At 43.1% G+C, this 24,608-nt stretch overlaps 1 protein-coding gene across 1 annotated transcript; it reads right to left on the bottom strand.

Moving 5' to 3' along the window:
• Positions 1–7,430: 7,430 nt before the first annotated feature.
• GUCA1A (guanylate cyclase activator 1A) lies at positions 7,431–23,543 on the bottom strand. Its single transcript, XM_048826918.2, has 4 exons — positions 22,316–23,543; positions 15,276–15,425; positions 14,435–14,525; positions 7,431–11,234 (listed from the first exon to the last, which is right to left on the bottom strand). Exons 1-4 carry the CDS (start codon positions 22,511–22,513, stop codon positions 11,074–11,076), a joined length of 600 nt encoding a protein of 199 aa, XP_048682875.2. The 5' UTR covers positions 22,514–23,543; the 3' UTR covers positions 7,431–11,073.
• Positions 23,544–24,608: the final 1,065 nt, after the last annotated feature.

Raw genomic sequence — 24,608 nt, 5'->3', positions numbered from 1 at the left:
TAACAGCATCACAAATGCAAGTTACATTCCAGCCCATGAGATAATGTTATGTTCTGAATTTCTGTGCTGGTAGCCAAAACTATGCATACAGAGCATAGGAAAATATATCGTAGAGAACAATAGTATACTGTCTGGGCAGATGGAGCTCGAGCCTTTTCTGTCTCCCGTTTCTATCTGCCAAATCCTACCCCTGCATCAAGCCAGGTGGTTCTGGGTGAGTTGGGAAAATAAAAACTCCAGACTATGGAGTAGCAGTAGAAAGTGCAGTACTGCTCGACTGCAGGATTTAGATGCTGGGTTGACATAATTAGAAGTCCACTTCTTTCTGAGCCTCTGTTTTCTTATTGAATCGTTGCTGTCAGGCAGATTTCTCTACATTGTGGATCTATTCTGAACTCATTCAGCTTGCAGAACTTTCACTGCCATTGAGAGGTGTTTTGTGTCTGGAAAGAGTGGGTATGAGAGGGCAGAATTTTGCTCATTAATTTTCATATTAACAAGAGCACCAGCATTTGTTTGTAATGAGTGCTGGTAGAATGAAACAAAAATGATCTATGACTATCCTAAGGGATAAGCATGGTGTGAGTTTATTCCAGAGCTACTAAGCCAGTTGCACACCACAAATAGTGAATAGCTGATAGAGAAAATAATTTATAGGCATCCTCTAGCCTGAGATTTGTTATACTTACAAATAACAACCATATCTGCAGAGTGCAGGTTGGATAATGGACAGGAAAAAAAGGGACAAATGTATTGAATAGTTTATTTGGAATCAAAAAATTAAACCAGGAAAAAATATGACTGAATATACTAGACCTGTATTTTTTCCCTTTGAAGCAGTAGGTCTAATCATATCTATGGGAGACTTGCAATCACTTTTCATTTTCCTGTGGCCTTTTACTGTAGTGTCCTTGCTTCTCATTAGTTCACTGGTTTGTTCTTCTATGGCTTTAGTGGTTTTTTAAACGTAGGGAAACGGGGGAAACAGAATAAGATTAATATTGTGCTGCAGTTCATGTTTAAAAGATGAATCCACACGTCGGTCTATTTGTTAAATAGACTTTGTAAGACCGTGTTCAAGTTATTGCCATAGCACAGAAAAGAGGTGGTATTTTTCATTTCTAAGTGAAAGCTATATTTTGGGTTATACAGTGGCTGCTCTGAAAACATCATTCTAGTTTCAGAGTTATTACCAATTCCAGAGATATACCCTACACTTAAAATGAAGAATACACAGCAGCCTCTGGATTAGTTGTAAACATTGTATAAATCCAGGACCACATTCTCAGCTAGCATAAGATAGTGTAGCTCTATTGACTTTAGTTCTACGTTTCTGAGTTATACCAGCTGGGGATCTTCCCCATAAAGCAGGGTTAGAGAGGATCAACCCAATTCAGAAGTGACATAGAGCGTGGCCTAAATTATGTGTCCTTAGACTCCTTCCACTTACATAGCTCTGTTCATACCCACTCTACTGATAGATGTTCCATGGAGCCCGATTCTCCACTGCCTTGCGCCTTGTGTCGTCATTTACTCAAGACCAAATTTTGAACTCTCACAGGTTTCATACGCATATAACTGCTTGACTTAATTGGAGTTAGTCCTACTTTACACTAGGGTAAGGGCCTGATCCAAAGCTCATTGAAATCAATCCAGAATTTACACCTTCATAATAGGAATTCCAGGATCCAAACCAACCTAACGCAACTTGACAATTGCTTTTCCACTCCATATTTCATTTTCTTTTCAGATTTACATATAGCTGATATTTTAGTTTCTCATTACATAGTAGAAGCTTCCTTATGCCAGTCAGCCAATCAGATTGTGGAGAAAGAAAGATGGTTGAAATCCCCCATCCCCATTCAAATAACTGTATGCTGGTGGGCTATTACAATTAAAGCTTGTATAGAATCATTGTTAGAGTTTTGTAACATTTAAATTTAATAAAGAATATTTATTTATTAAAATAATGTGTTTCTTTCTATGTTCTACCTTTTCTCATTTCCCTTCAGATTGAAGTCGTGGCCCATGGGGTATAAGGCAGAGCAATGGGGTGAAATTAGCAAGATGAGTCTCAGGAGCAACGTTCTGTCTAAGAGAAATCTTTGAGGGTCTGAAATAATGAACTTGGGAAGGGGTGGGGCTCACCTTGCTTGGGTCTCGTATAACTAAACAGAATGAGGCAAAAACAATATTCAGTATGGGTTGACCCTGGAGCTACAAGGAGATGGGCTAGTGACTTAATAGGTCTCTTCCGCTGTCCTGTAGCTAATAGGATGCCCATGAGATAAGTATTTCTTTTCCAGATTGGATTTGATATAGCATCACTCAAAAAATCATGCACCACGCAAGATGCAGATGTGATGGCCACCATCTTGGGCATTGAACCAGCGAACTCCAGAGTTAAATGCAGCTGGAGTTAAAGAGTCAGGCTCTATAGCTGTACCAGACTCACAGCCTCTGTGGAGCAGGTAGAGAAGGGCCACTTAACACACGCTCACCAGTGGGCTACACAAGGACCTGTGACACAGAATTATTGAAGATGACAGTGGCAGCTTCTCCAATAGCAGCAACATATATAAAGAGCCAGATTTCCTGCAGGGGGTTAACTCCCAGGTGAAACCAGGAGGCAAGCCCAGCTCAGCCAGAGGGCAGTCCTCAGATGACTCTCCCTGCTGCCGGTAGTACTTGGTCTTATTTAATTGGTCATTGTTTGTCAAAGGTAAAGGCTACATATTTGGATGTAGCTGACCACTGTCCTTTGTGAAGGGACTAATCCGAAAGCAGCAAACTCATATGGCAGAAGCAAAGGTTCCCCCTTAAATCATTGACTTAATCAGATTAATGAGCTCAGGATTGTGGCTGTATTAGTTAGGAAGGAATACACCACAGTCAGTTTCAAGTAAGTATGTTTTACTGACTGCATAAGTGGAGCATGTGCATTCACTAGGAGCAGTAGGATCCCATCAAATGAAGGCACAAAGTAGCAGATCCAAAATCAAGGTCAAACATAGCTCTGAAGGAAGCAGATGCCACTCCACTGAGCTCAGTGGAATTACACTGACTCATTCTAGGGTTGTATTTGGCCACTAGTGTTTACAAATCTTACTGGTGGTTTTTTGTTTTGTTCTTTTGTAATTAATGTCCTTTAAACTAACTTCGCTACCACAATAGTGAAATGATTTTTAATGGGGTGATGGAAACACCTGTCTGCATGTGTGACCAAATGTTGGTTTCTGCAATTTAGAGCCAGTGGGTTGGTAGTGGGCTATTTTAATTAGATGGCTCCTCTTATCAAATTACAAAATACAGAGTGCTATGTATTATTCCTTCTGTAACTTCTAGTGCAAGGCCTTTGCTAAGAATGGAAGCTGAGGACAAGGAGAAGAAGAGCTGGTTAGACTTTTTAAAAATCCCTAAATGTAAATTCTGGCTAAAAAAAAGAAATAATGGAGCCAGTTTTCCACTGGTATAAATCTGGCATAAGGTAGTGAGGAATCAGCCCCAATGTCTCTCTCCCTCTCTCTCTGTGTCATCAGTGCCGTTGTCATCTTCTGTCAAAAATATCATACTGGAACCATAGTCCCACTGCTAAGTCTATAAGCACTAAATGCTTTGATGTCCTCTCAAACTCAATTTGACCTCTGTGTTGGCTCTTGCTGTCAACTACTGTATTAATCCATTTTCCAGACTTACTGCCTTGCTGAAATTGGATTTGCCTGATCCGATTTCTCATTGGCCTAAATTGGAAAATTGGAGGATGGGTATTGATGCTTGCTAAAAGACAAATACCATCTGACTCTCTGAGCTGATCATCGTTTGCTCCCATTCTTGATGATCAACAAAGTTAGAACACACCTGAAGGTGAAATAATGAGGTTAGAAAGCTGAAGTCTTTGCTACTGCAGAGATTGGCTGTGTGGGAGATGTGATAGAGAATAGTAGAGTTATCTTGCTCTGAAGTATGCTGCACAGATAGATTCTCCAGGAACATTACTGAGCATGGCTGAGCATTGTTCAGGAATTGTCTCTGCTTTGAAAGAGACATGGGCCCCAACACAACCCCTGATTCAGGATCAGATCTGGATCTTTATGGGGCTTGGTCCTGCACAGTGCAGAGGTTCAGGTCCTCAACTAGTGTAAACTGTCAATGAAAATCAATGAAGCTATGACAGTTTACCCCACATTGAGGATTTGCCTCCAGTTGCAGATTGCTGTGCATATTAGCAAGATGAGGGAACCCAGTTCTGCATTAATGGATGCACTGCTGGATGGGCACAATATGATCCCTGCCTGGAAGCAAGTATGCGACTTGAGCAGAAAGCAAGCTGTTACCACGGCTAGGACTGCATGTAAGTCCATGTATATTCTGACACGCCCATTCTCTGTCCACAGGCCCACAGTCTTGAGAGGTAGGAGTGAGCACAGTAGGGGCTAGCGATTCACTCCTGCTCTGAGGGGAGGACTATGTCAAGGTCTTAACCCCACCTCCACCCACATGTATCCTCCACTCACAAATATCCTGTTGCAACAGTGGTGGGTAGCCAGCTGTGCACGATGTAAAATACTCGCACAATCCCTGTGCTGCCAACGCTGTAATTTTTTTTTAAGTCTCAGGATATTTGATTTTTTTCTTAAAACCCTGTAACAATGTGAGACCCTCAGCTTTCATTGAAAAAAAAAGTAAGTTTCTAGCCCTCAGAACTGTAAAGAAAATCTGGAAAACATGAAGCAGGTTCACCTGAAAGGCTCAGAATCCAGCAGGGAAATAAAAAGCCCTCAAAATATATTATTTTTTTAAAAAAATTAATAATATTTAAGCTAGTTGCATGACATTTTAGGGCCTGACTCATGATGTTGGAATGTGTGGGGTTGGCAATACTGCAATCAAACACCTACACACAGCGAAGTGGTAATGGAGAGAGAGAGAGAACTATTGAATCTGTTTTATGTCAGTTTCTGCCTTCTCTGTCTTCACACCCTAAAGTAACAGGGTGTAAAAGGAGGCATGATTGCAGCTTGAGTGCATTAAACCTTTATTTATTTATTCTGGATTCCTTTTGCAATTGTTCTTCACTCTTCTGCAGCACTAAACAATGGAAGCAGTGGTCAAATGAAGCAAGGTCTCCTGGCCTAATCTCCTTTCTGTTCTCCTGGGTGGGGTCTCTCGTACTTTCAGCGTGGCTATAATCAATTCAAGTCCCCTTTCCGGAATTATGAAAGTGATGTAAATTAGACGCGGGGAGGGTGGAAGGAAGCAGATTCTGATTTCCAGTGTTACCCATGTTCACTTTCAATGAGAGAGAAATTATTTTCTTGATTTCAAAGGATGCAAAATGTATTTATTGTCATTTTTTAAAGGGCTGAGAGAAAATGGGAGAGGGGGGTGAGGATTCAGCCAAGAAAGAGTTATTCCCAGTTTCCGCCAAAACAACTAATGATTCTATTCCTATATGGCAGATGTGCTCCATAAATGTAAAATAACATTATTACTTTAAGGATTAAAAGTTGCATTGTTTGCGATCAGCACGCTTTTGCAATGTGGTTCTATCTCCTAGATAGCTCAAGTGGAGACACATAATCCATGTGACCTCACAGCATGTGGGTGGGGGTCGCTTTGGAAAGGTTTCAGCAGCGGGCAATTCAAGTGATCCTGACAGCCGTCAGATGGTGGCATGATTGCTCTACTGCAGGAATCCGCGACTGCAGGAGAAATTCCTTGACAATGGGGGAAATGGTAAACACGTTATTCTTTGTATTACAGTAGCATAGAGAGGTCCTAGCTGAGATCTATGCCCAGAATGTACAAACACCTAGTAAGAGACAGCCATTGCTGTGAAGAGTTTTATAATTGAAATAGTGAGGACAGACAAAGGGTGGGAGAAAGAGGGTATTATCCCCAATTTATAGATGGGGAACCAATGCCCCTAAAGCCCATTGAAATAAGCACCTAGGCACATTTGAAAAGCCCACTAAGCACATATTTGCATCTTTAGGCGCCGAAATACCTTTAAAATCTAGTCCTAAGGACCTTGTCCTAGGTCACAGTGAACAGGTAGAGAATTGAACTGAGATCCAGTAAGCCCCAGTCCACTGGCTCATGAGTTTTGCCCACCGCTCTGACCAATTGGTATTTCATTAATTTGTTCTTATTAAGCCAGTCATTGGAAGGAAGCTTCTCTAGTGCTCATAAGCAACTGGGGTTACAGTGTCAGCTTGTCTACCAGAAATGCTAATAAAACATAAATTAATAGTAAGTAAAGAAAGACAGCTGGCACCTGGACAATCCTGAGGTGGTTGCTACCATTTTGCTGTTTATTCAATTATTCATGAGCTGGGGCAAAGCTTAGCCTTTAGAAGTTTCTGATTAAACAGAACTTGGGCCTGTCAAGGTTATGACAGGTAACACCTGCAGCTTCCTTCACAATTAAGAGTATGGAGGAAATAAAGGTCAATCTTCAAATACATATGGGGGTGAATTTCATCCTTGTGTGGAGGCCCAGCACAATGTCCATGCAGCACTTATGTCCAGCATAAATTCTATTTTGAGGGTTTAAGTGATCCATAAGTCTTTGATGGTTTCCCTGCCCCACAGCAAATTTCACCCACAGAGCTCACATGGGAATGTGTATGCCAAAGAAATAGATCATCCAAGAAGTTATCATAAAGCAAAATTCTGCTTTCAATTACGCCTGTGTAAAGGCTGTGTCACTGGGTGAACTGTCTTTTTACTAGAGTTCTGAGTTCAGCCTCACCTGTGACTATTTCACCTCTCAATCCAATGACCATGTGATGGGAGCATGTGATTAGGAACCAGGCCTGCTGGAGCATATAAATGCAACCTAAGACCAGTCAGAGGAAAGATTTAAAAGCGTAGTAAGGTTGTGTGAACTGTTTCATGCAGAGAAAACAGGTGGGAGATGCTCTTTGGTTCCCATGCAGAAGGCTTGCAAAGAGCCGGAGCCAGCTAGGGAGGCTAGAGGGAAGCCTCAGCAGAGACAGGGCTAGGAACCCTGTATCAAAGGCTGCTAGCCAGTAAGAGAGTGGTGGAAAACTTGAGCTGGCTTGAACTTTGTGAATAAGTCAGAATCCAGAAACAGAGGGTTACTAGGAAAATGCCTGCAGGATGAAAGTTTATTAACTGTAGCAGAAGGGAAACTGAGCAATGGGGGCACCTGAAGCCAGACTGGGTGAGCCCTTCTGAAGCCAAAATAACATCAGTACAGTCAGCTAGCCCTGAAGTTACAGGGGATTCAGTGAATGTAGGAGCAGAATCTGAGTCCGAAAACCCCAGGCCTCTCTGGTATCATTTTAAGCTGTAGTGTAGCTCAAGTTCCCTGAATGGACTTGCTTTTGATGTGTACCAGGGAATTAATATATCCTGCTGGGAATAGAAACATTGATTTAATAAAATAAAGTGCCCAAGTGAAATAATTTTATAAAATACCATCTTTACTTTGTTCTTTAATTACACTATAGGATCAGAAGTATAAAACTTAACAGGTAAAAAGCAGCCAAATGCGCGCACACACACAAAAAAAACAAACAGAAAAATCAGAAAAGTGCTTATACATTGGAAACAGCCAGTGCTAAATAACAAAACATTGAATGTGGTGGAAATAACTGCTTCCCGTGTGCAGTGCTGCCTAGTCACTTGTGCATTAGTTGCTGCTGTGGGATGAAGAAACTCTCCACTCCGTGAGCACATAACAGAGAGATGAGCAGATGAGGAATGGCCAGCCCCACCCAGCTGCTGCAGAGGAGGGGCTGGTTAACCATCAATTACCAACCTTTCCTATGTATATGGTGGATACTGGGGGCAGCCAAGATATTACATCTGTCCTGGCAATAGAGGCAGAGAGAGGTAATTGCATTAGGTAATTAGCACACCATTGCGATCCCCAGGGCTCTTTCTGGAAAGGTGGGAAATGGCTTCTAGGAAGGTCAGGGACTCAACCTTATGGGGAAAGATGTTTGGTTCTACTCATTACCTGAATGCCCTAGTGTTTGGAAGAAGCTCACAGGTTGAACATTGTATTTGGCCCATCTCTAGCCATGGATTTCTTTGAACTGCACCTAGGCATTCCACTACCATCGTAGGTTCCCTTGTTTTGACCCTTTGACCTTCTCACCTGTCAGGTTATATTTTCTGATGTCCCCCGTAATTATTTGAGTTCCCAGTCTCAGTGGATCCTCCCCACAGGCTGGGAACAGGTCCTTTAGCTTGCACCTGCCGACCTCCCCAGAACCCAATAGGACCATTGTATGAAAAAACTACTATTGCTAAAAGGTGTAATGGAAAATGAAATAGTGTAACCTACCAGCCCACAGCTTAGTGACTGACATTCCTCCAGCATGAAATTATCCATGGAGGTAGCTAATCTCTGGGTTGGAAAAGGAAATTATAAAAGCAAATCCTACTAAAAGTGTTAAACTAGATCACTTTCCATTTCCCATTGGACCTTGTGTTTGTACCTGAACCTGTGTGGGTAACTAGTAGACTGGGCTCCAGAGAAAAGTAAGATGATTTGTTCCATTCTGATTCCCCAACAAACAAGTCACTGCAATTTGACAGCAGCGAGAGTAAACATGCCTGTGTTATAAAGAAGCAGGAGGGCGAGAAGAAGCCTGGGGATAAAGATTTAACCCAGTCCCAAGACCAAGCCTTCCACAGTTGGAGCTTGCAAAGAGACAGAACTGGTGTGGTTTGGCTTTCAGAGGTGTTGAACACCCGCAGCTCCCACTGATTTCAAAGCACTCTAACCCTGATGCTATAACCTCATTGGCGCCTACCTGAATATTCTGTGGAGATGTTGTATTCCTCTGGATTTCCACCTCCCCCTCCAAACTTGTTATAAGGTCGAAATCTATGAAATGAGGTCGAAATCTATGAAAACTCTCTTTCCCCCACCTATAAAAGTGATTCTGACAGCTATCCAAATCCTAAATTTGCTGGACCAATCAGTAGAGTTACACTGGTGTAAATCCAGAATAACTGAGACCAAAATTTGGCTCACTGGGATCCATAGCTAACTAAGAAAGTATCCAAAGACCAAAGAGTGGACACTATACGTTGTTCTTTCTGTACAGATGAGACATGCAGGAGTATTTCTACAGACGCATAACAAGACATTACCTTTCAAGTCACTGCCATTGCTGCCCTTTCAAATTCCTTCATGGAGAAACAGAGCCACGCAGACGTGTGTGTGAATAGTTCAGACAGGAGTAAAAAGGCACATTTATGTTTTTAACATTTTAAAAGGAAGACAAAAAGTCGCAGCTGCCAACACTCCTTTTTTCTCGCTCATGTTGTTGGTTTTTTTAACCTTCCATTGCCTTTAGTTTAAAGATAGCCTCAAACCAAAGGATGGGCGACATAACCATGGAGTTCTTCGGCTTCCATGCAAGCATCAGAGCTACTACCAAAGGCCAGCTGTCTCAAAATACATATGGAAAGAGAAGATCCAGATCATTTCTCCAGCTGTTCTGGAATCCCCGCTTTCAGGGAGTTATAGTGAGTCAAAGCAAAAGAGATTAGACTGGACACTCTTAGAGTCAATTTTTCCTCCACAGAACCCTGTCACTCTGGGCAGATTTCACTATGGTTGAAATGCACCACAAGAGGAAAGTTAGCAAAAGGCCTATGCACCACTTACAGTCTATTCGGTGGGCTTACGATGGATTCAAGCTGCGCCCAAGTGCCCTGAATTTCACCCTATAATTTGAGTTGTGAAGTGACTCATTGATACCATTTCACTCCATACAATTTGCTTATGCTCCAGTTTACGACAAGCTCCGTTTCATTCCTTTCAAAGACATAATAAGGAGAAAAACGATTCTATCAAAAATATCTGTTTCCCTGTCATGTATGTTACTTGGGATACTTCTCAGTGAGCGCGCGTGTGTGTTTGCTTTTTCTCTGAGAGAAAAATCATCACTACTATATTTTAAAACACCTCTAAGTATGACTTAGTTCCCTTTCCCCAAACACACACATACACAGGCCTAACCAGAGCGGGGTTTGCCAGGGGTTTGCTCTGTTCAGCTAGGGTGCAATTGACCCCAGCACAGTGGGTCCACAGATGCCCATGTTGCCATTTAACACGTGTTAAGGATTTAAAGGGTGCCCTGAGTCTTTTTTTGTGGGCTCCTGCGCAGGTCCAAATTGCACCCTTATTGCCTATTTGTTTTGAACTCTCGCAGTAACCATGGAGTCTGTGCTGATTTGACTGACAGAAAAGCTGTTCATTATGAACTGAACTCTGCAAAGTCCTTAGAAGGTCACCTGTGTTTTTCACATACCAATTTCCATATAGGTCTCATAGCTGTGGTTATCACTCTACTCTCAGAGTGGGAAATTCACCCCTGGGCAGAGTGCCTTTGCAGTCCTACTTCACCTGCCCAGTGCTTACAGCAGGCCTCCCCCAGGGGTTAAGCTCCCATTAAGAGCCAGGTGCTGCTCCTTTTGAAATCAGAGGGTTTTGTCCTTGGCTTTAATGGAGTCAGGTTCTGACCCTAAGACTTAAGTGGCATGAAGACCTTGTGGGGCGCTTTGCACGGAGATGAATTTCCACAGTGGTCACTCAGCAATGTACTTTCTGAAAGTATTATGTGATCCTGCTCTCACCTTCCTGGAACACATTCTTCACTTCTCTCCCTACACAGCAGCAGCAACATTCAGAGGCACCCAGCTGGCAAAGGACCCAGGTGGCACCATTCGGGAAGTCCCCAGCATCATTTGATTCTAGAGCAATAAGCCAGCTCGGCAGCTCGCTCTCTTTAAAGTCTGGTCCCTCTCTTTTACAGAGGCAGCAGTGGTTGCATTGGCTCCCTGGGCAGCGCTCGCCCAACGCCCAGAGGCTCTTGTCACTGCTGGTCTGCGTTGGCCTCACAATTAACTGCGTGCACAATTGGTTTGACATATTTAGAGGAGCTCCTGACTCCCCTGCTAGGGTGATATTCTAACATAGGATGCTCTCATCACCGTGACAGTAGCACAGCTCACCAATTTCCCTACCCCCACCCCAATTGTTTAGTAATGTTAGTCAATAAAATAAAAGAGTTTTGAAAATTTCTATTCAGCCACCTCTCCCGTCTGCTCCGAGCCCTGCGGGTTTTTCCCGTCATTCTGGATCATCTGGACAATGTGCGTCAGGTCCAAGCTCCGGGTGAGGATTTCAAGGAGCACCTCATCCTTCTGTACTCCCTCCATGAACTCCTCCAAGGAGAGCTCACCTGTTTGCCGGAACACATGCAGAGAGGGTTCTGTTAAATCCTGCCCCCATTTCCACTGACTTCAATGGGCCTTGAATCTGGCCCAGAGGAATTATGTAGACACATCATAAGAAAGGGCCTAGCCATGGTTCTCGACCCCCTGCCAAATAAAATTAAACTATTTGCACAACCTCAAAGCCACGCCACTCCTCTCCACAGCTCCAATCGCTCTCAAAACCCACCTCCTTCCCAGCCTCTGTGAACAGAAGCAGCTTGCAGTGTGCCCTGAAGGACAGTAGACCACAGGGCCATTTCTGACCAGTGGAGGAGAAGCCCTTCTGAGGGCTGCAGGCATCTCACAGAGAACCATCAACGGCCAGTTCCCTCTCCTTTTGAAAGAGGGGTGTCATAGAATCATAGAATATCAGGGTTGCAAGGGACCTCAGGAAGTCATCTAGTCCAACCCCCTGCTCAAAGCAGGACCAATCCCCAACTAAATCATCCCAGCCAGGGCTTTGTCAAGCCTGACCTTAAAAACCTCTAAGGAAGGAGATTCCACCACCTCCCAAGGTAGCCCATTCCAGTGCTTCACCACCCTCCTAGTGAAAAAGTTTTTCCTAATATCCACCCTAAACCTCCCCCACTGCAACTTGAGACCATTACCCCTTGTTCTATGTTATTGGGATCTTCTTGTTCTGTCCAGCTTGAGTTCCTCTGATCGCACCTGTATCAGTATGTCATGAGTAGAGGGGCAAAGTCCTACACCATTAAGGCCTTATCAATCAAAACTAGCATTAGAAATGCAACCTGGAACCAACAGGATTTATTTACTGAAGGAGAGAGATAAAAAAAAGGAGCCTATCTCCCTGCCAGGCAGTCTAGGACCGTTCTCTGAAAGTTTCCAGTATCGTTTTAAATCTCCCCAGTCAAAGGGTTTCTACCAGTCCTGTTGGGAGACTCTTCCCAGAGGAGTGCATAACTCACTCCAGAAGTTTATCTTGACATTTCAGCTAAATGTTTCTCTTTCTTAATCTCATCCTCTGCTTAATCCCCCTAGTGGATTCTGGGCCTTTGGGAATATGGACATCTAAATTCAAACACTATGACAAGAGCTTGAGATGTTGGTGTTACACCCCCATGCTTATTTTGGAACTGTTTAAATAGGGCTTCTGATTTTTGGTTTTGAATTTTAGGTTTTAGTGTTGTTTGAAACAGCACTACATTAAAGTGCACAGGGGAACAAACACATTAAACAAGGGGGGTCTATAACAAGGATACAAAGCTTAAAATAACAAGTAAGTCATTTTTATACATACTATAAAAAATTAAGTAGATCGTGTTTAGACAAGAAATTTGGGAAGTACCTGAAAAAAATCTCACACCCCCGAAAACCCCCAATTGTTGGACATCTACATAGAACTCAAAAATTGCTAACACTAAACCCTGAACAATAAAATTAATAACCCCTCCCCCCCCAAAACAGAAGCCCTAGACATAAAGCCAGATTCATGAGGCAGAATTTGGGGCCTGTTTAAACTCTCGGGATTGGTAGAAGCAGAGCACATTTTGACACAGTCCCACATGACATTTTGATAAGTAAACTGGAGAAATGGGGGGTTGGCGGAACTACCATTAAGTAGATACCTAATTGGTTAAACAACCGCAAACAGCGAGTAACTATTAATGGAATGATGTTAGATTGGAAGGAGGTCTCAACTGGAGTTCCACAGGGATCTGTACCGGCTGTGATGTTGTTTAACAGCTTTATGAATGACCCAGATGTAGGAATAGAGAGCATCCTGATCAAATCAGCAGATGACACAAAGCTGGTGGGCGGGGGTTGCAAACATTTTGGAGGACAGAGCTAAAATTCAAAGGGATCTTGATAAGTTGGAGAACTGAACTATTGACAACAAAATGAAATTCAGCAAAGACAAATGTAAGGTGCTACACTGAGGCGGGGGGGGGAAACAAATGCACAAATACAGAATGGGGGATAACTGGATTGGTGGCAGCACTGCTGGGAAGGATCTGGGAGTTGTGGTGGATCACAACCTCCACATGAGTCAACAGTGCGATGTTGCAAAATAAAGAAATGCAATTTTAGGTTGCATTAACAGAGGCACAGCATGCAAGTCATGGGAGGTGATGATAGTACCGCTCTACTCGGTGCTGGTGAGGCCTCAGCTGGAGTATTGGGTCCAGTTTTGGTCACCAATGTATAGAAAAGATGTAGAGAAACTGGAAAGAAACCAGGGGTGAGTGACAAAGATGATCAAAGGGATGGAATACAAGGCATATGAGCAAAGGCTGAAGGAAGTGGTATATGTTTAGTTTGGAAAAGAGGAGATTAAGGGGGGACATGATAGCGGTCTTCAAATACTTGAAAGGCTGCCACAAAAAAGATGAAGAAAAGTTGTTCTCTCTTGCCACAGAGGGCAGGACAAGAGACAATGGGTTCAAGCTACAGCATAGCAGATTTGGATTAAATCTCTGGGAAAACTTCTTAACTGTAAGAACAGTAGGACAATGGAACAGATGCCTAGGGAAGCTCCTTTACTGAAGGGTTCCAAAAGGAGGCTGGAGCCACCTGTCTTAGATGGTTTAGACACAACAAATCCTGCATCTTGGCAGGGGGTTAGACTAGATGACCCTTGCAGTCCCTTCTGACCTTATGATTCTATGATTAAGAATGGGAAATGTATAAGCACCTAGAGTTCAGCCAAGGGGGGAACAGGAGAGGACGATATGGACAGGTTAGATGGTACCTGTTTCTTCTTAGTTTGCTGAGACCTTGAACAAAATTTAAAAGGACTGGGGGCTAAATTTCCCCTCGCACTCTAAAGCTTTTTGGCCAGATCTTCAGATCCTCAGCTGATGTAAATGGCCATAGCTTTACTGATGTCAATGGAGCAACAGCTATATACCCCAGCTGAAGATCTGGCTTTTCAGATGCTTTCAGATCCATTTTTGACAGCTCTGTTTCTGGGCATTCCAGGAGTTTGCAGTAACTTGGCAGGAAGAATTAGGGTTAGGGGGTTCAAGTTAGAGCAAAAAGAAAAGGAGTATGTGTGGCACCTTAGAGACTAACCAATTTATTTATTTATTAAGGTGCCACACGTACTCCTTTTCTTTTTGCGAATACAGACTAACACGGCTGCTGCTCTGAAACCTGTCATTAAGTTAGAGCGGTGCTCTCTCAGGCATATAAAGTTCCTTACCGTCTCCATTAATATCGATTTTATCAAACACCATGTCTGTGAATTCCTCAGCTGTCATTGTTTCGTGACATCGGTTAATGGCTCGAATAGCCTGGAGGCAAAGAAAGACATAGAGAACATTTAATGAGCATGTTGGGTAGATTTATGAATCTGCGGGCTATAAGTAGCAAAGGGGAGTAGCACAAATTACCAAATTTTCATGCAATGGGTTGGGTTCTCAAAGGGATAACAAGTACATTTTTTTAAAAAGATTCAAATCAATTTAAAATACATTAAATGCATTAAAAAATTAAGTAGCTACAGAGGCACGTTGGGATAATTCATAAACCTTTGACGTCCGGAAATCCTGTTTTAAATCCTTAGTGCAAGTCTCAACCTAGCCTTAAATTGATGTATCTAAGCAGCCCAGACTGGAACAGAAGGGATTGCTGCAGGTGAGAACTGGAAGTTACATGGGGAGATGTGTGGAGGCCGAGGGTTGAGGACTTGGACTGCAAGGGAATTCCAGTGCATCAGCACAGCAGTGCGGGAGAGCAACTGGCACAATGCATGCCCACACCAGGCTTGGCACAAGTCACTGCTGTAATTCCCAATTTGTGCCTAACTGAGCCTGAAGGTCCTTCTGCCCAGTATTGTGAGTGGACTAAAGATTTGGCCAATGCTTGCGAATTTGCCAGTTGACAGAGCACAATTACCTCTCTGGCTTGGAATGTTCTCCCTTTGGAAATGTGTTCTTATGGCCTTTCAATCTCTGTACATTTGTCTAATGGCTGATATCTAAGGTGCTATGGCAACACAGTTATTGGCTGAAGAAAAGAGAGGCAGAGCAGCAATTACTCACCTTGATGATATTCAATAATTCTCCTCTGTCAATGCAGCCATTCCCATCCACATCATAGAGCTTGAAATACCATCTCAGTTTCTGTTCCACTTTTCCCTTCAAGACCAGGCTCAGAGCTGCCACGTATTCCATAAAATCAATGTAGCCATCCTGAAAAGCACAAGAACAGGGCTACATCAGAGGTGAGGATGCGTCAGACAGACAGCTTTAAAGGTTCTGTCTGGTATCTTTTGGAACAGCTGACTGCGTTTCTGTAATAAAACTGGCATAATATTACTTACCTTTCCCTAACTACTGGACCAGATCCTAAACTGGTGTAAACTGGCTGTAGTTCCTGTGAAGTCAATAAATGACGCTAATTTATACCTGCTGAGGATCTGGTCCAAGAAGTGTAAAAGCACTTTGAAATCGATGGTACTTATCTGGCCCCCATCACTGTAGTATCTGAGCACCTCACAATCTTTCATGTATTCATCCTCACAACGTCTCTGTGAGGTCTGGTGGTGCTATTATCCCCATTCTACAGATGGGGAACTGAGCACTGACAGACTAAGTGACTTACCCCAGTCTGGGGTAGAGTAGAGAATTGAACTCAGGTCTCTAAGGGCTGTAACCATTAGACTATCCTTCCCATTTAACCAAATCATTTGGTAAAAAAAACTAAATACGTTCAGATGAATTATTACTTTACTAATAAATACTACGAATAAATATTATTATACAACAAACTGTAGTGATTTCTCTCCAATAGCAGTGATGGGAATTGGGAAACCCAGTTGTGTGTCGTTTGGGAAAACATTTCTTTTTTTAATTTAGACATTTATTTTTCAAATTTGATTAAGTTCATATATTTTTAACTATTGCAAATGGAAGCCCAGGCTGTTCAAACAATCAAGAGTCATGCTGGTAATTCATTCTTGCCTGGTACCCAGAAGGACACAACAAAACAAAAGCCAAACTCAAGTTTTGCTGGAGCAAATGGAGCCTGAACCTCAACAGTGCAGGGTGCTATTTTTGATTGAGGAGGCCTAATTTGGTGGAGGGGAAAAAAAAATCAGGCATCAAAGATTTCCTCTGCATTTCAGCAAAACAAGGGTTCTCTGGGGGGACATTCGCCCCCGTGCCAAGGCCAGCCCAGGGGATCGGCAACACTTAAGTTCCACTTAAAGACCTATTTCGCAGGCTTACCTGGTGCCTATGCTTTGTGCCGGTCCCCGTGTACAGGGGTGAATTGCATCTGCTCTGGATCAGGTTTTCTGTGTCCTGCTGCATTTTCCAAATTTGAATAAATATGCAAACCAAACAGACATAAGGACCTAGAGTTCAATGGCTCTATGTGAAACTAGCAGAGGTGAAGGCTTGCACCTTCTCTCCAGTGCGTTTTGAATGCAAGCAGCAGTTCGTTTTAGTTGCCCCAAACACCTCTGCCCCAAACACCTCCACCCCAAATGTGGTAATTTTTAAATTTGCAGATGCACAATGTGTTAATAATCAACAAGATCTCAGAAAGAACAGGAGGACTTGTGGCACCTTAGAGACTAACAAATTTATTTGAGCATAAGCTTTTGTGAGCTACAGCTCACTTCATCAGATGCATGCAGTGGAAAATACAGTGGGGAGATTTATATACACAGAGAACATGAAACAATGGGTGTTACCATACACACTGCAAGGAGAGTGATCACGTAAGGTGAGCTATTACCAGCAGGAGAGTGGAGCGGGGGCGGGGGGGGAGCTTTTGTACTGATAATCAAGATGGGCCATTTCCAGCAGTTGACAAGAACGTCTGAGGAACAGTGGGGGATGGGGGGGACAAGCATGGGGAAATAGTTTTACTTTGTGTAATGACTCATCCACTCCAGTCTCTATTCAAGCCTAAGTTAATTGTATCCAGTTTGTAAATTAATTCCAATTCAGCAGTCTCTCATTGGAATCTGTTTTTGAAGTTTTTTTGTTGAAGTATTGCCACTTTTAGGTCTGTAATCGAGTGACCAGATAGATTGAAGTGTTCTCCAACTGGTTTTTGAATGTTATAATTCTTGACGTCTGATTTGAGTAAATTTATTCTTGTACGTAGAGACTGTCCGGTTTGGCCAATGTACATGGCAGAGGGGCATTGCTGGCACATGATGGCATATATCACATTGGTAGATGTGCAGGTGAACGACCCTCTGATGGTTTGGCTGATGTGATTAGGCCCTATGATGGTGTCCCCTGAATAGATATGTGGACACAGTTGGCAATGGGCTTTGTTGCAAGGATAGGTTCCTGGGTTAGTGGTTCTGTTGTGTGGTTGCTGGTGAGTATTTGCTTCAGGTTGGGGGGCTGTCTGTAAGCAAGGACTGGCCTGTCTCCCAAGATCTGTGAAAGTGATGGGTCGTCCTTCAGGATAGGTGGTAGATCCTTGATGATGCGTTGAAGAGGTTTTAGTTGGGGGCTGAAGGTGATGGCTAGTGGCGTTCCGTTATTTCCTTTTTTGGGCCTGTCCTGTAGTAGGTGACTTTTGGGTACTCTTCTGGCTCGGTCAGTCTGTTTCTTCACTTCAGCAGGTGGGTATTGTAGTTGTAAGAACACTGGATAGAGATCTTGTGTTTGTCTCTGTCTGAGGGGTTGGAGCAAATGCGATTGTATCGCAGAGCTTGGCTGAAGACGATGGATCATGTGGTGTGGTCTGGATGAAAGCTGGAGGCACGTAGGTAGGAATAGCGGTCAGTAGGTTTCTGGTATAGGGTGCTGTTTATGTGACCATCGCTTATTAGCACCGTAGTGTCCAGGAAGTGGATCTCTTGTGTGGACTGGACCAGGCTGAGGTTGGTGGTGGGATGGAAATTGTTGAAATCATGGTGGAATTCCTCAAGGGCTTCTTTTCCATGGGTCCAGATGATGAAGATGTCATCAATGTAGCACAAGTAGAGTAGGGGCATTAGGGGACGAGAGCTGAGGAAGCGTTGTTCTAAATCAGCCATAAAAATGTTGGCATACTGTGGGGCCATGCGGGTACCCATAGCAGTGCCGCTGATTTGAAGGTATACATTGTCCCCAAATGTAAAATAGTTATGGGTAAGCACAAAGTCACAAAGTTCAGCCACCAGGTTTGCCGTGACACTATCGGGGATAGTGTTCCTGACGGCTTGTAGTCCATCTTTGTGTGGACTGTTGGTGTAGAGGGCTTCTACATCCATAGTGGCCAGGATGGTGTTTTCAGGAAGATCACTGATGGATTGTAGTTTGCTCAGGAAGTCAGTGGTGTCTCAAAGATAGCTGGGAGTGCTGGTAGCGTAGGGCCTGAGGAGGGAGTCTACATAGCCAGACAATCCTGCTGTCAGGGTGCCAATGCCTGAGATGATGGGGCGTCCAGGATTTCCAGGGTTATGCATCTTGGGTAGCAGATAGAATACCCCAGCTCAGGGTTCCAGGGGTGTGTCTGTGCGGATTTGTTCTTGTGCTTTTTCAGGGAGTTTCTTGAGCAAATGGTGTAGTTTCTTTTGGTAATCCTCAGTGGGATCAGAGGGAAATGGCTTGTAGAAAGTGGTGTTGGAGAGCTGCCTAGGAGCCTCTTGTTCATATTCCGACCTATTCATGATGACAACAGCACCTCCTTTGTCAGCCTTTTTGATTATGATGTCAGAGTTGTTTCTGAGGCTGTGGATGGCATTGTGTTCTGCACCGCTCAGGTTATGGGGCAAGTGATGCTGCTTTTCCACAGTTTCAGCCCGTGCACGTCGGTGGAAGCACTCTATGTAGAAGTCCAGTCTGTTGTTTCGACCTTCAGGAGCAGTCCACCCAGAATCCTTCTTTTTGTAGTGTTGGTAGGAAGGTCTCTGTGGGTTAGTATGTTGTTCAGAGGTGTGTTGGAAATATTCCTTGAGTTGGAGGCGTCAAAAATAGGTTTCTAGGTCACCACAGAACTGTATCATGTTCTTGGGGGTGGAGGGGCAGAAGGAGAGGCCCTGAGATAGGACAGATTCTTCTGCTGAGCTAAGAGTATAGTTGGATAGATTAACAATATTGCTGGGTGGGTTAAGGGAACCACGGTTGTGGCCCCTTGTGGCATGTAGTAGTTTAGATAGTTTAGTGTCCTTTTTCTTTTGTAGAGAAGCAAAGTGTGTGTTGTAAATGGCTTGTCTAGTTTTTGTAAAGTCCAGCCACGAGGAAGTTTGTGAGGAATGTTGTTTTTTTACGAGAGTATCCAGTTTTGAGAGCTCATTCTTAATCTTTCCTTGTTTGCTGTAGAGAATGTTGATCAGGTGGTTCCACAGTTTCTTTGAGAGTGTGTGGCACAAGCTGTCAGCATAGTCTGTGTGGTATGTAGATTGTAATGGATCTCAGAGTATCTGCTGGGCTTAGAGGTTAATTAAACCGAGAGAGCTATTCTGTGCTATGAGAATCTCTTTATGCAATACAGTATATCTCAGGAAGCAAAGAAGAACAGGCTTATCCAGATGAAATCTGATGTGTCACCCAACACTATCCCATCCATGTGCATATGTAATTCTTTTCACTGCTAATGGGATTTGCATGCAGACGTCAAGGGGAGAAGAGAATTCACAAAGAGCATGTAGAATGGGGTCTTGCGCTGTAATCTTTTCCCTCTGGAAACCTGGGTTCACACTTGGACAGGCCACAACAGGAAAGGGGTTTTAGCCTCATTTTTCTACTTAGTTACATTTGCCCCACACTACCGTTGGGTACATTCAGCTGGAGGGGCTTAGTTCAGGGGAAGTTACAGGTCAGAACAGGTGTATTTGCAGCAGCGCTATGCAGGAGGGAGCTTGCTAGTCACCGTCCTGGCTCTAGGTATTGATCTTTGACAGTCACAACTTCTTAAACTGCCACAAGGCATACTCCCAAACATATTTCAAGTGAAAAATGGCACATTGTACAAAGCAATGGTAATTCCTCGGGAAGTACAGGCCATGTACTGTCATGGAATCAGCCCACTGCTCTGGGAGCCCAGTTAAAGAACAGATCATCTGCTTTATTCCACAGTACTGAATGGCAGACATGCTCCTGCAAGGTGCAAGGAGGCTCCAAAGATGTCTCTTCCCACCTTGGAGTTCAACACACTTTTCAACAGACAGCTCTGCAGGGGTCCCATTCTATGCAACCTGGACAGTAATCTCCTGTATTTCACCTACTGAGAGCTTTCTGTGTGGGTGAAATTAATTCCTGACCAGATGGCCTGCACAAGGCTTAGGTGACACTTAAATCTCAGTTAAGCCCTAGGTCAAGGATTTCAGCAGTGGACAGAACTCACGTTTTCTGCACTGGGTTGAATTTTAGACACAAACTATTGGGATGAAATGAAACCTCAGCAAGGGGTGATGGATGTTATAAATGGCAGTTTGTGAGACAGACAAGGTGGGTGAGGTAATATCTTATTGGACCAACCTCTGCTGATGAGAGAGACAAACTTCTGAACTTACACAGAGTTCTTCTTCAGGTCTGATAGATAAACAGAAAGCCAACTATTGATAGGGCCATGCCATTACGCAGTCAGTTAGACCCAAATAAACCCTCTTAAATAAATAAAGCTACCTTACGCTCCGCTTTCTTACCTGAAAAGGGGGAAGAGCCACTAAGGCCTCCACCACTGCCAATCTGTTCTATATGGAAGGTGAACAGATACCATGGTGAGGCGCATCAGTAAACACCCTGAAATCAGGCAAATCCAGAATCACTCTAGTAATGTCACTTCCAGATTTATATCAGTGTAACAGAGACTAGTTAGTTATGCCTAGATAGCAATTCTTTTCATTTCATTTCCTGCTGAAAGCTCCTTACAAGTTGATGGGCCTGATTCACTCCTGCTTTACACAGAGAATTATGTGGGTGTAACTCCACTGAAGCCAATGAACTTGTGTCGGCATAAGACAGTAATGACTCAGGGCCTGCATATCGAGGGATCTTTCAGCCAATCACAGACATGGCAGCCAAGGAAGTGATTCTGGATAATAACAAATGTTCTCCAAATATGGCCTGATATAGCCCATGCAAGTCTTTCCATTGACTTGAATGGGCTTTGGGTCAGGCCCATAAAGGACACTGTTAAAGAATAATCTTAAAGATCAGGTCTTTCTCCCTCTGAAGACAGTGGACATTTAGCTACTGATTTCAATGGGAACAAGATCGGTTCCTACGACAAAGCGCAGCATCCATTAGTAGCAATTGCTCTACACAAAGCCTCAATGAGTCATTTGGTGCTTTTGCTCCTAACAGCACCTTGTGACAATCATGAACGAATTTAGCAGGAGCAAGTAATTAGACATTTTTAAAAGCTGCAGAAAGAGAAGACCAGCACAAGAAAAACACAGCTGTATAATAAAACAAATCCAAAGATAATAAACATAGAAATCAACAATAAATAAATTTCATCTTTGCCCTAAGCCATGGAACATGCCATACTGAGTGGATGTGGAACTTACTGTTGCTCCATCAAATGAATGTGGCACTTTTGACTCAATTTCTTTTTACTGCCGTGACATTAGACAGTTTGGGATTAAAAGGTAGTTTACTTTAAAGGGATTAGAAACCAGCAGCTAAAATAATTCTTTTAAAGTTGTATTAAACAGAAATACCTACAATTCAAATAATTTAAAACTAAAAGAGATGGAACATTTGCTTTGGAAAGATTCCCTTTTCTTTTACCTGCATTCATATAACAGAGTCATACGGGACATTCATGTCAAATATTTTCACATAAATATATTTATATGACCTTGATTCTCTACCATCTTGCAAATTGTTCAGACATTTAGGCCTGTGCAATATGAGTGCAAAGTAGGTGCAAAATGCTACCAAAACTGGTTTTGGAGAGTGGAGAATTTGGATTTGATAGTGTTTTACACCCAGTTGGCCCTTTACATGGGTGTAAATGACTACATAACATGTAAGGCAACGGAAAGACAGGCCATATTTATATATTATTTTTATTTGTATTATCAGAGTACCTATGGAACCCTAGTCATACACACACACACACACACAAACACATACATATACACAGGCACATACATATTAAATAGGGATGTAATATTTACCTTATTAAAGTCAAATGTCTCAAACATTTGCTCAATGTATTTGTTTGATGCTGGACTCAGATTTTTCAAACCAAAAAACTGCTTGAACTCATGCAGGGTGAGCTGGCCTGAGGGACACTCCGTCATGAACTTCTTATACCATTGGTGGCACTCGGTGGCACTCAGTTCTTCCACGGATTTCCCATCCATGTTCCCCATTTCCACACAAAGAGGTGGTCACGTTTTTTTCAGGAAGAATGGAAATTTTGTAGACTTCTCCTTCTCGGTTGATGGGGGTTTGGTTGGTTTTTGGTTTTTGTTTTTTTTCAATTCTACTTTTTGTCTTAAAGTTTCAAAATCAGCTGATGTCACAGGAGTTACACTAATTAGAGAACCCAAACACCCAAGTGCAAGATTTTTCTAGTTCACTGTCATGGGTCACAGAGCTGCAAAAAGGCACCCCTCCAGAGAGAGTTTCACACTTCCTAAAGTGAATTTAAAATCGCAAAACCCTCTTCAAACAAGGACCTGACATTTAAGTATGCAGCAAATCCTAATCCAGCCAATGAGGAAGAGCCAGTGATGGGATCCCAACTGGGGCATCCAGAGTTCAGGGTTAAAATAGAAAGGAGGTAAAATGGGAGACCTGCAGATTACAGGTAAGATTATGGTGGCAGGATTTGCTCCAAGCATAATCTCCTAATCCACTTCATTTCTGATTTTGTGTCTGACCCTGTGAGTGATGACTCTGATACTAACATCAGAACAAAAGAGAAGAGAGTAAAGTACTCCGAAGGCCCTTTGTTAGTCTGTCCTTTCACTTCTCCTCTCGAACCCATTATAGTCAGAGGGTTTCCAAAAGTGGCCAACAACCTGAGAATGAAAAGTGAGGCTGGGGAGAAGAACACTTCAGCTCCTGTCACATGTGTTTTGCTGGGGTTGATTTTGATGGCCTAGAACAACACCAAGGAAAGAGAATCATCCTGAGCACTAACTAGCAGCCCTCCTAGCAGAGATTGGGTTCAGGGGGCAAATCTCCAGTTAATAAATTGTCAGAGCTCCACTGATTTCAATGGCATTATGACACTTTACACCAGCTAAGGATCTGCTGCCAATTATGATGTGCCTCAGAGATATGTGAAAAGGTCTTAGCATGAATGAGAATTGGGCCCAATGTTGTTTTCATATCTCAGGTGCAACAAACAGAGAAGAATTAACAAAAAATTTATCCTAAAATGTGTAATAGGCCAAATCCTCAGCTAGAGTATAAAATTAATAGAGCTACCTGGATTTACACCATAGTATTCATAAATATTTTTCTCTTCTACACACCTTAAGGCAAGGAGCCCAATTTCTGAACATGGCCTGATGCTGCTTTCCCTGGATTTATGCAGTTACGAATAATAAAAGAAAGGCTTCAAATTAAAGGTATGCAGGCTGGTTACACTTCACCAACTCTTTGTCAGCTACATTTCCTAGAAGCTTGACAATGGCTAAACAGCAAAAACACCGAGCGGGGTAAACATCAGTGAAAAACCTGGAAGAATAATATAAGGCTGAAAACAGGGTTTTTCCAGCAGAAATACTGTGAGGTTTGAGATTCCAGTGACAGTCAGTGTAATGAGGGCAGTGCACTCCAACAAGCCAGCACCGAGAAATTCAACAGGGAAAATGTGAACACGCAGAAGCAAAACCTTTCCCAGACATCTACAAAGCAACCTGTGCTAACCATGAAGTGAACGTGGAGAGCTCCTTTCACCTGAGTGTGCCTCAAAGGGCTTTGCAAAATATTCTCTGTGTGTATATAAAGTCTGCTGCAGTTTCCACGGTATACATCTGATGAAGTGAGCTGTAGCTCACGAAAGCTCATGCTCAAATAAATTGGTTAGTCTCTAAGGTGCCACAAGTACTCCTTTTCTTTTTGCGAATACAGACTAACACGGCTGTTCCTCTGAAATTTGCAAACATTAATTCACTAACCCTCACACTTCCTCCTTCTGAGGCAGAGCAGTATTATTTCCACAGATTTTACAAGAGGAGAAACTGAGCTACAGGAAGGTGATTCAATGGCAGAATCAGCCACAGAACCCAGGTGCCTGACTCTCCATCCTCTGCTTTAACCATTATACTGCACATGCTCCTGGAGCTGGGAAGAGAACCCAGGAGCCCTGACCCCATAGTCCTATGCACTAACCACCTAATACATTGCACACCTGCCATGTTTTGCCTCGATGGAAGCAGAAGTCCTCCTCTGACCCCCTCCGCTGACCTTCTTATCTGGGCTATTTATGGCAGAGATTGTTCCTGGCCCTTA

Source organism: Caretta caretta, chromosome 21, assembly GCF_965140235.1.
Source record: "Caretta caretta isolate rCarCar2 chromosome 21, rCarCar1.hap1, whole genome shotgun sequence".
Lineage (NCBI taxonomy): Eukaryota > Metazoa > Chordata > Testudines > Cheloniidae > Caretta > Caretta caretta.
Note: the sequence above shows the minus strand (reverse complement) of the source record. Positions and strands in the feature narration are given on the sequence as shown.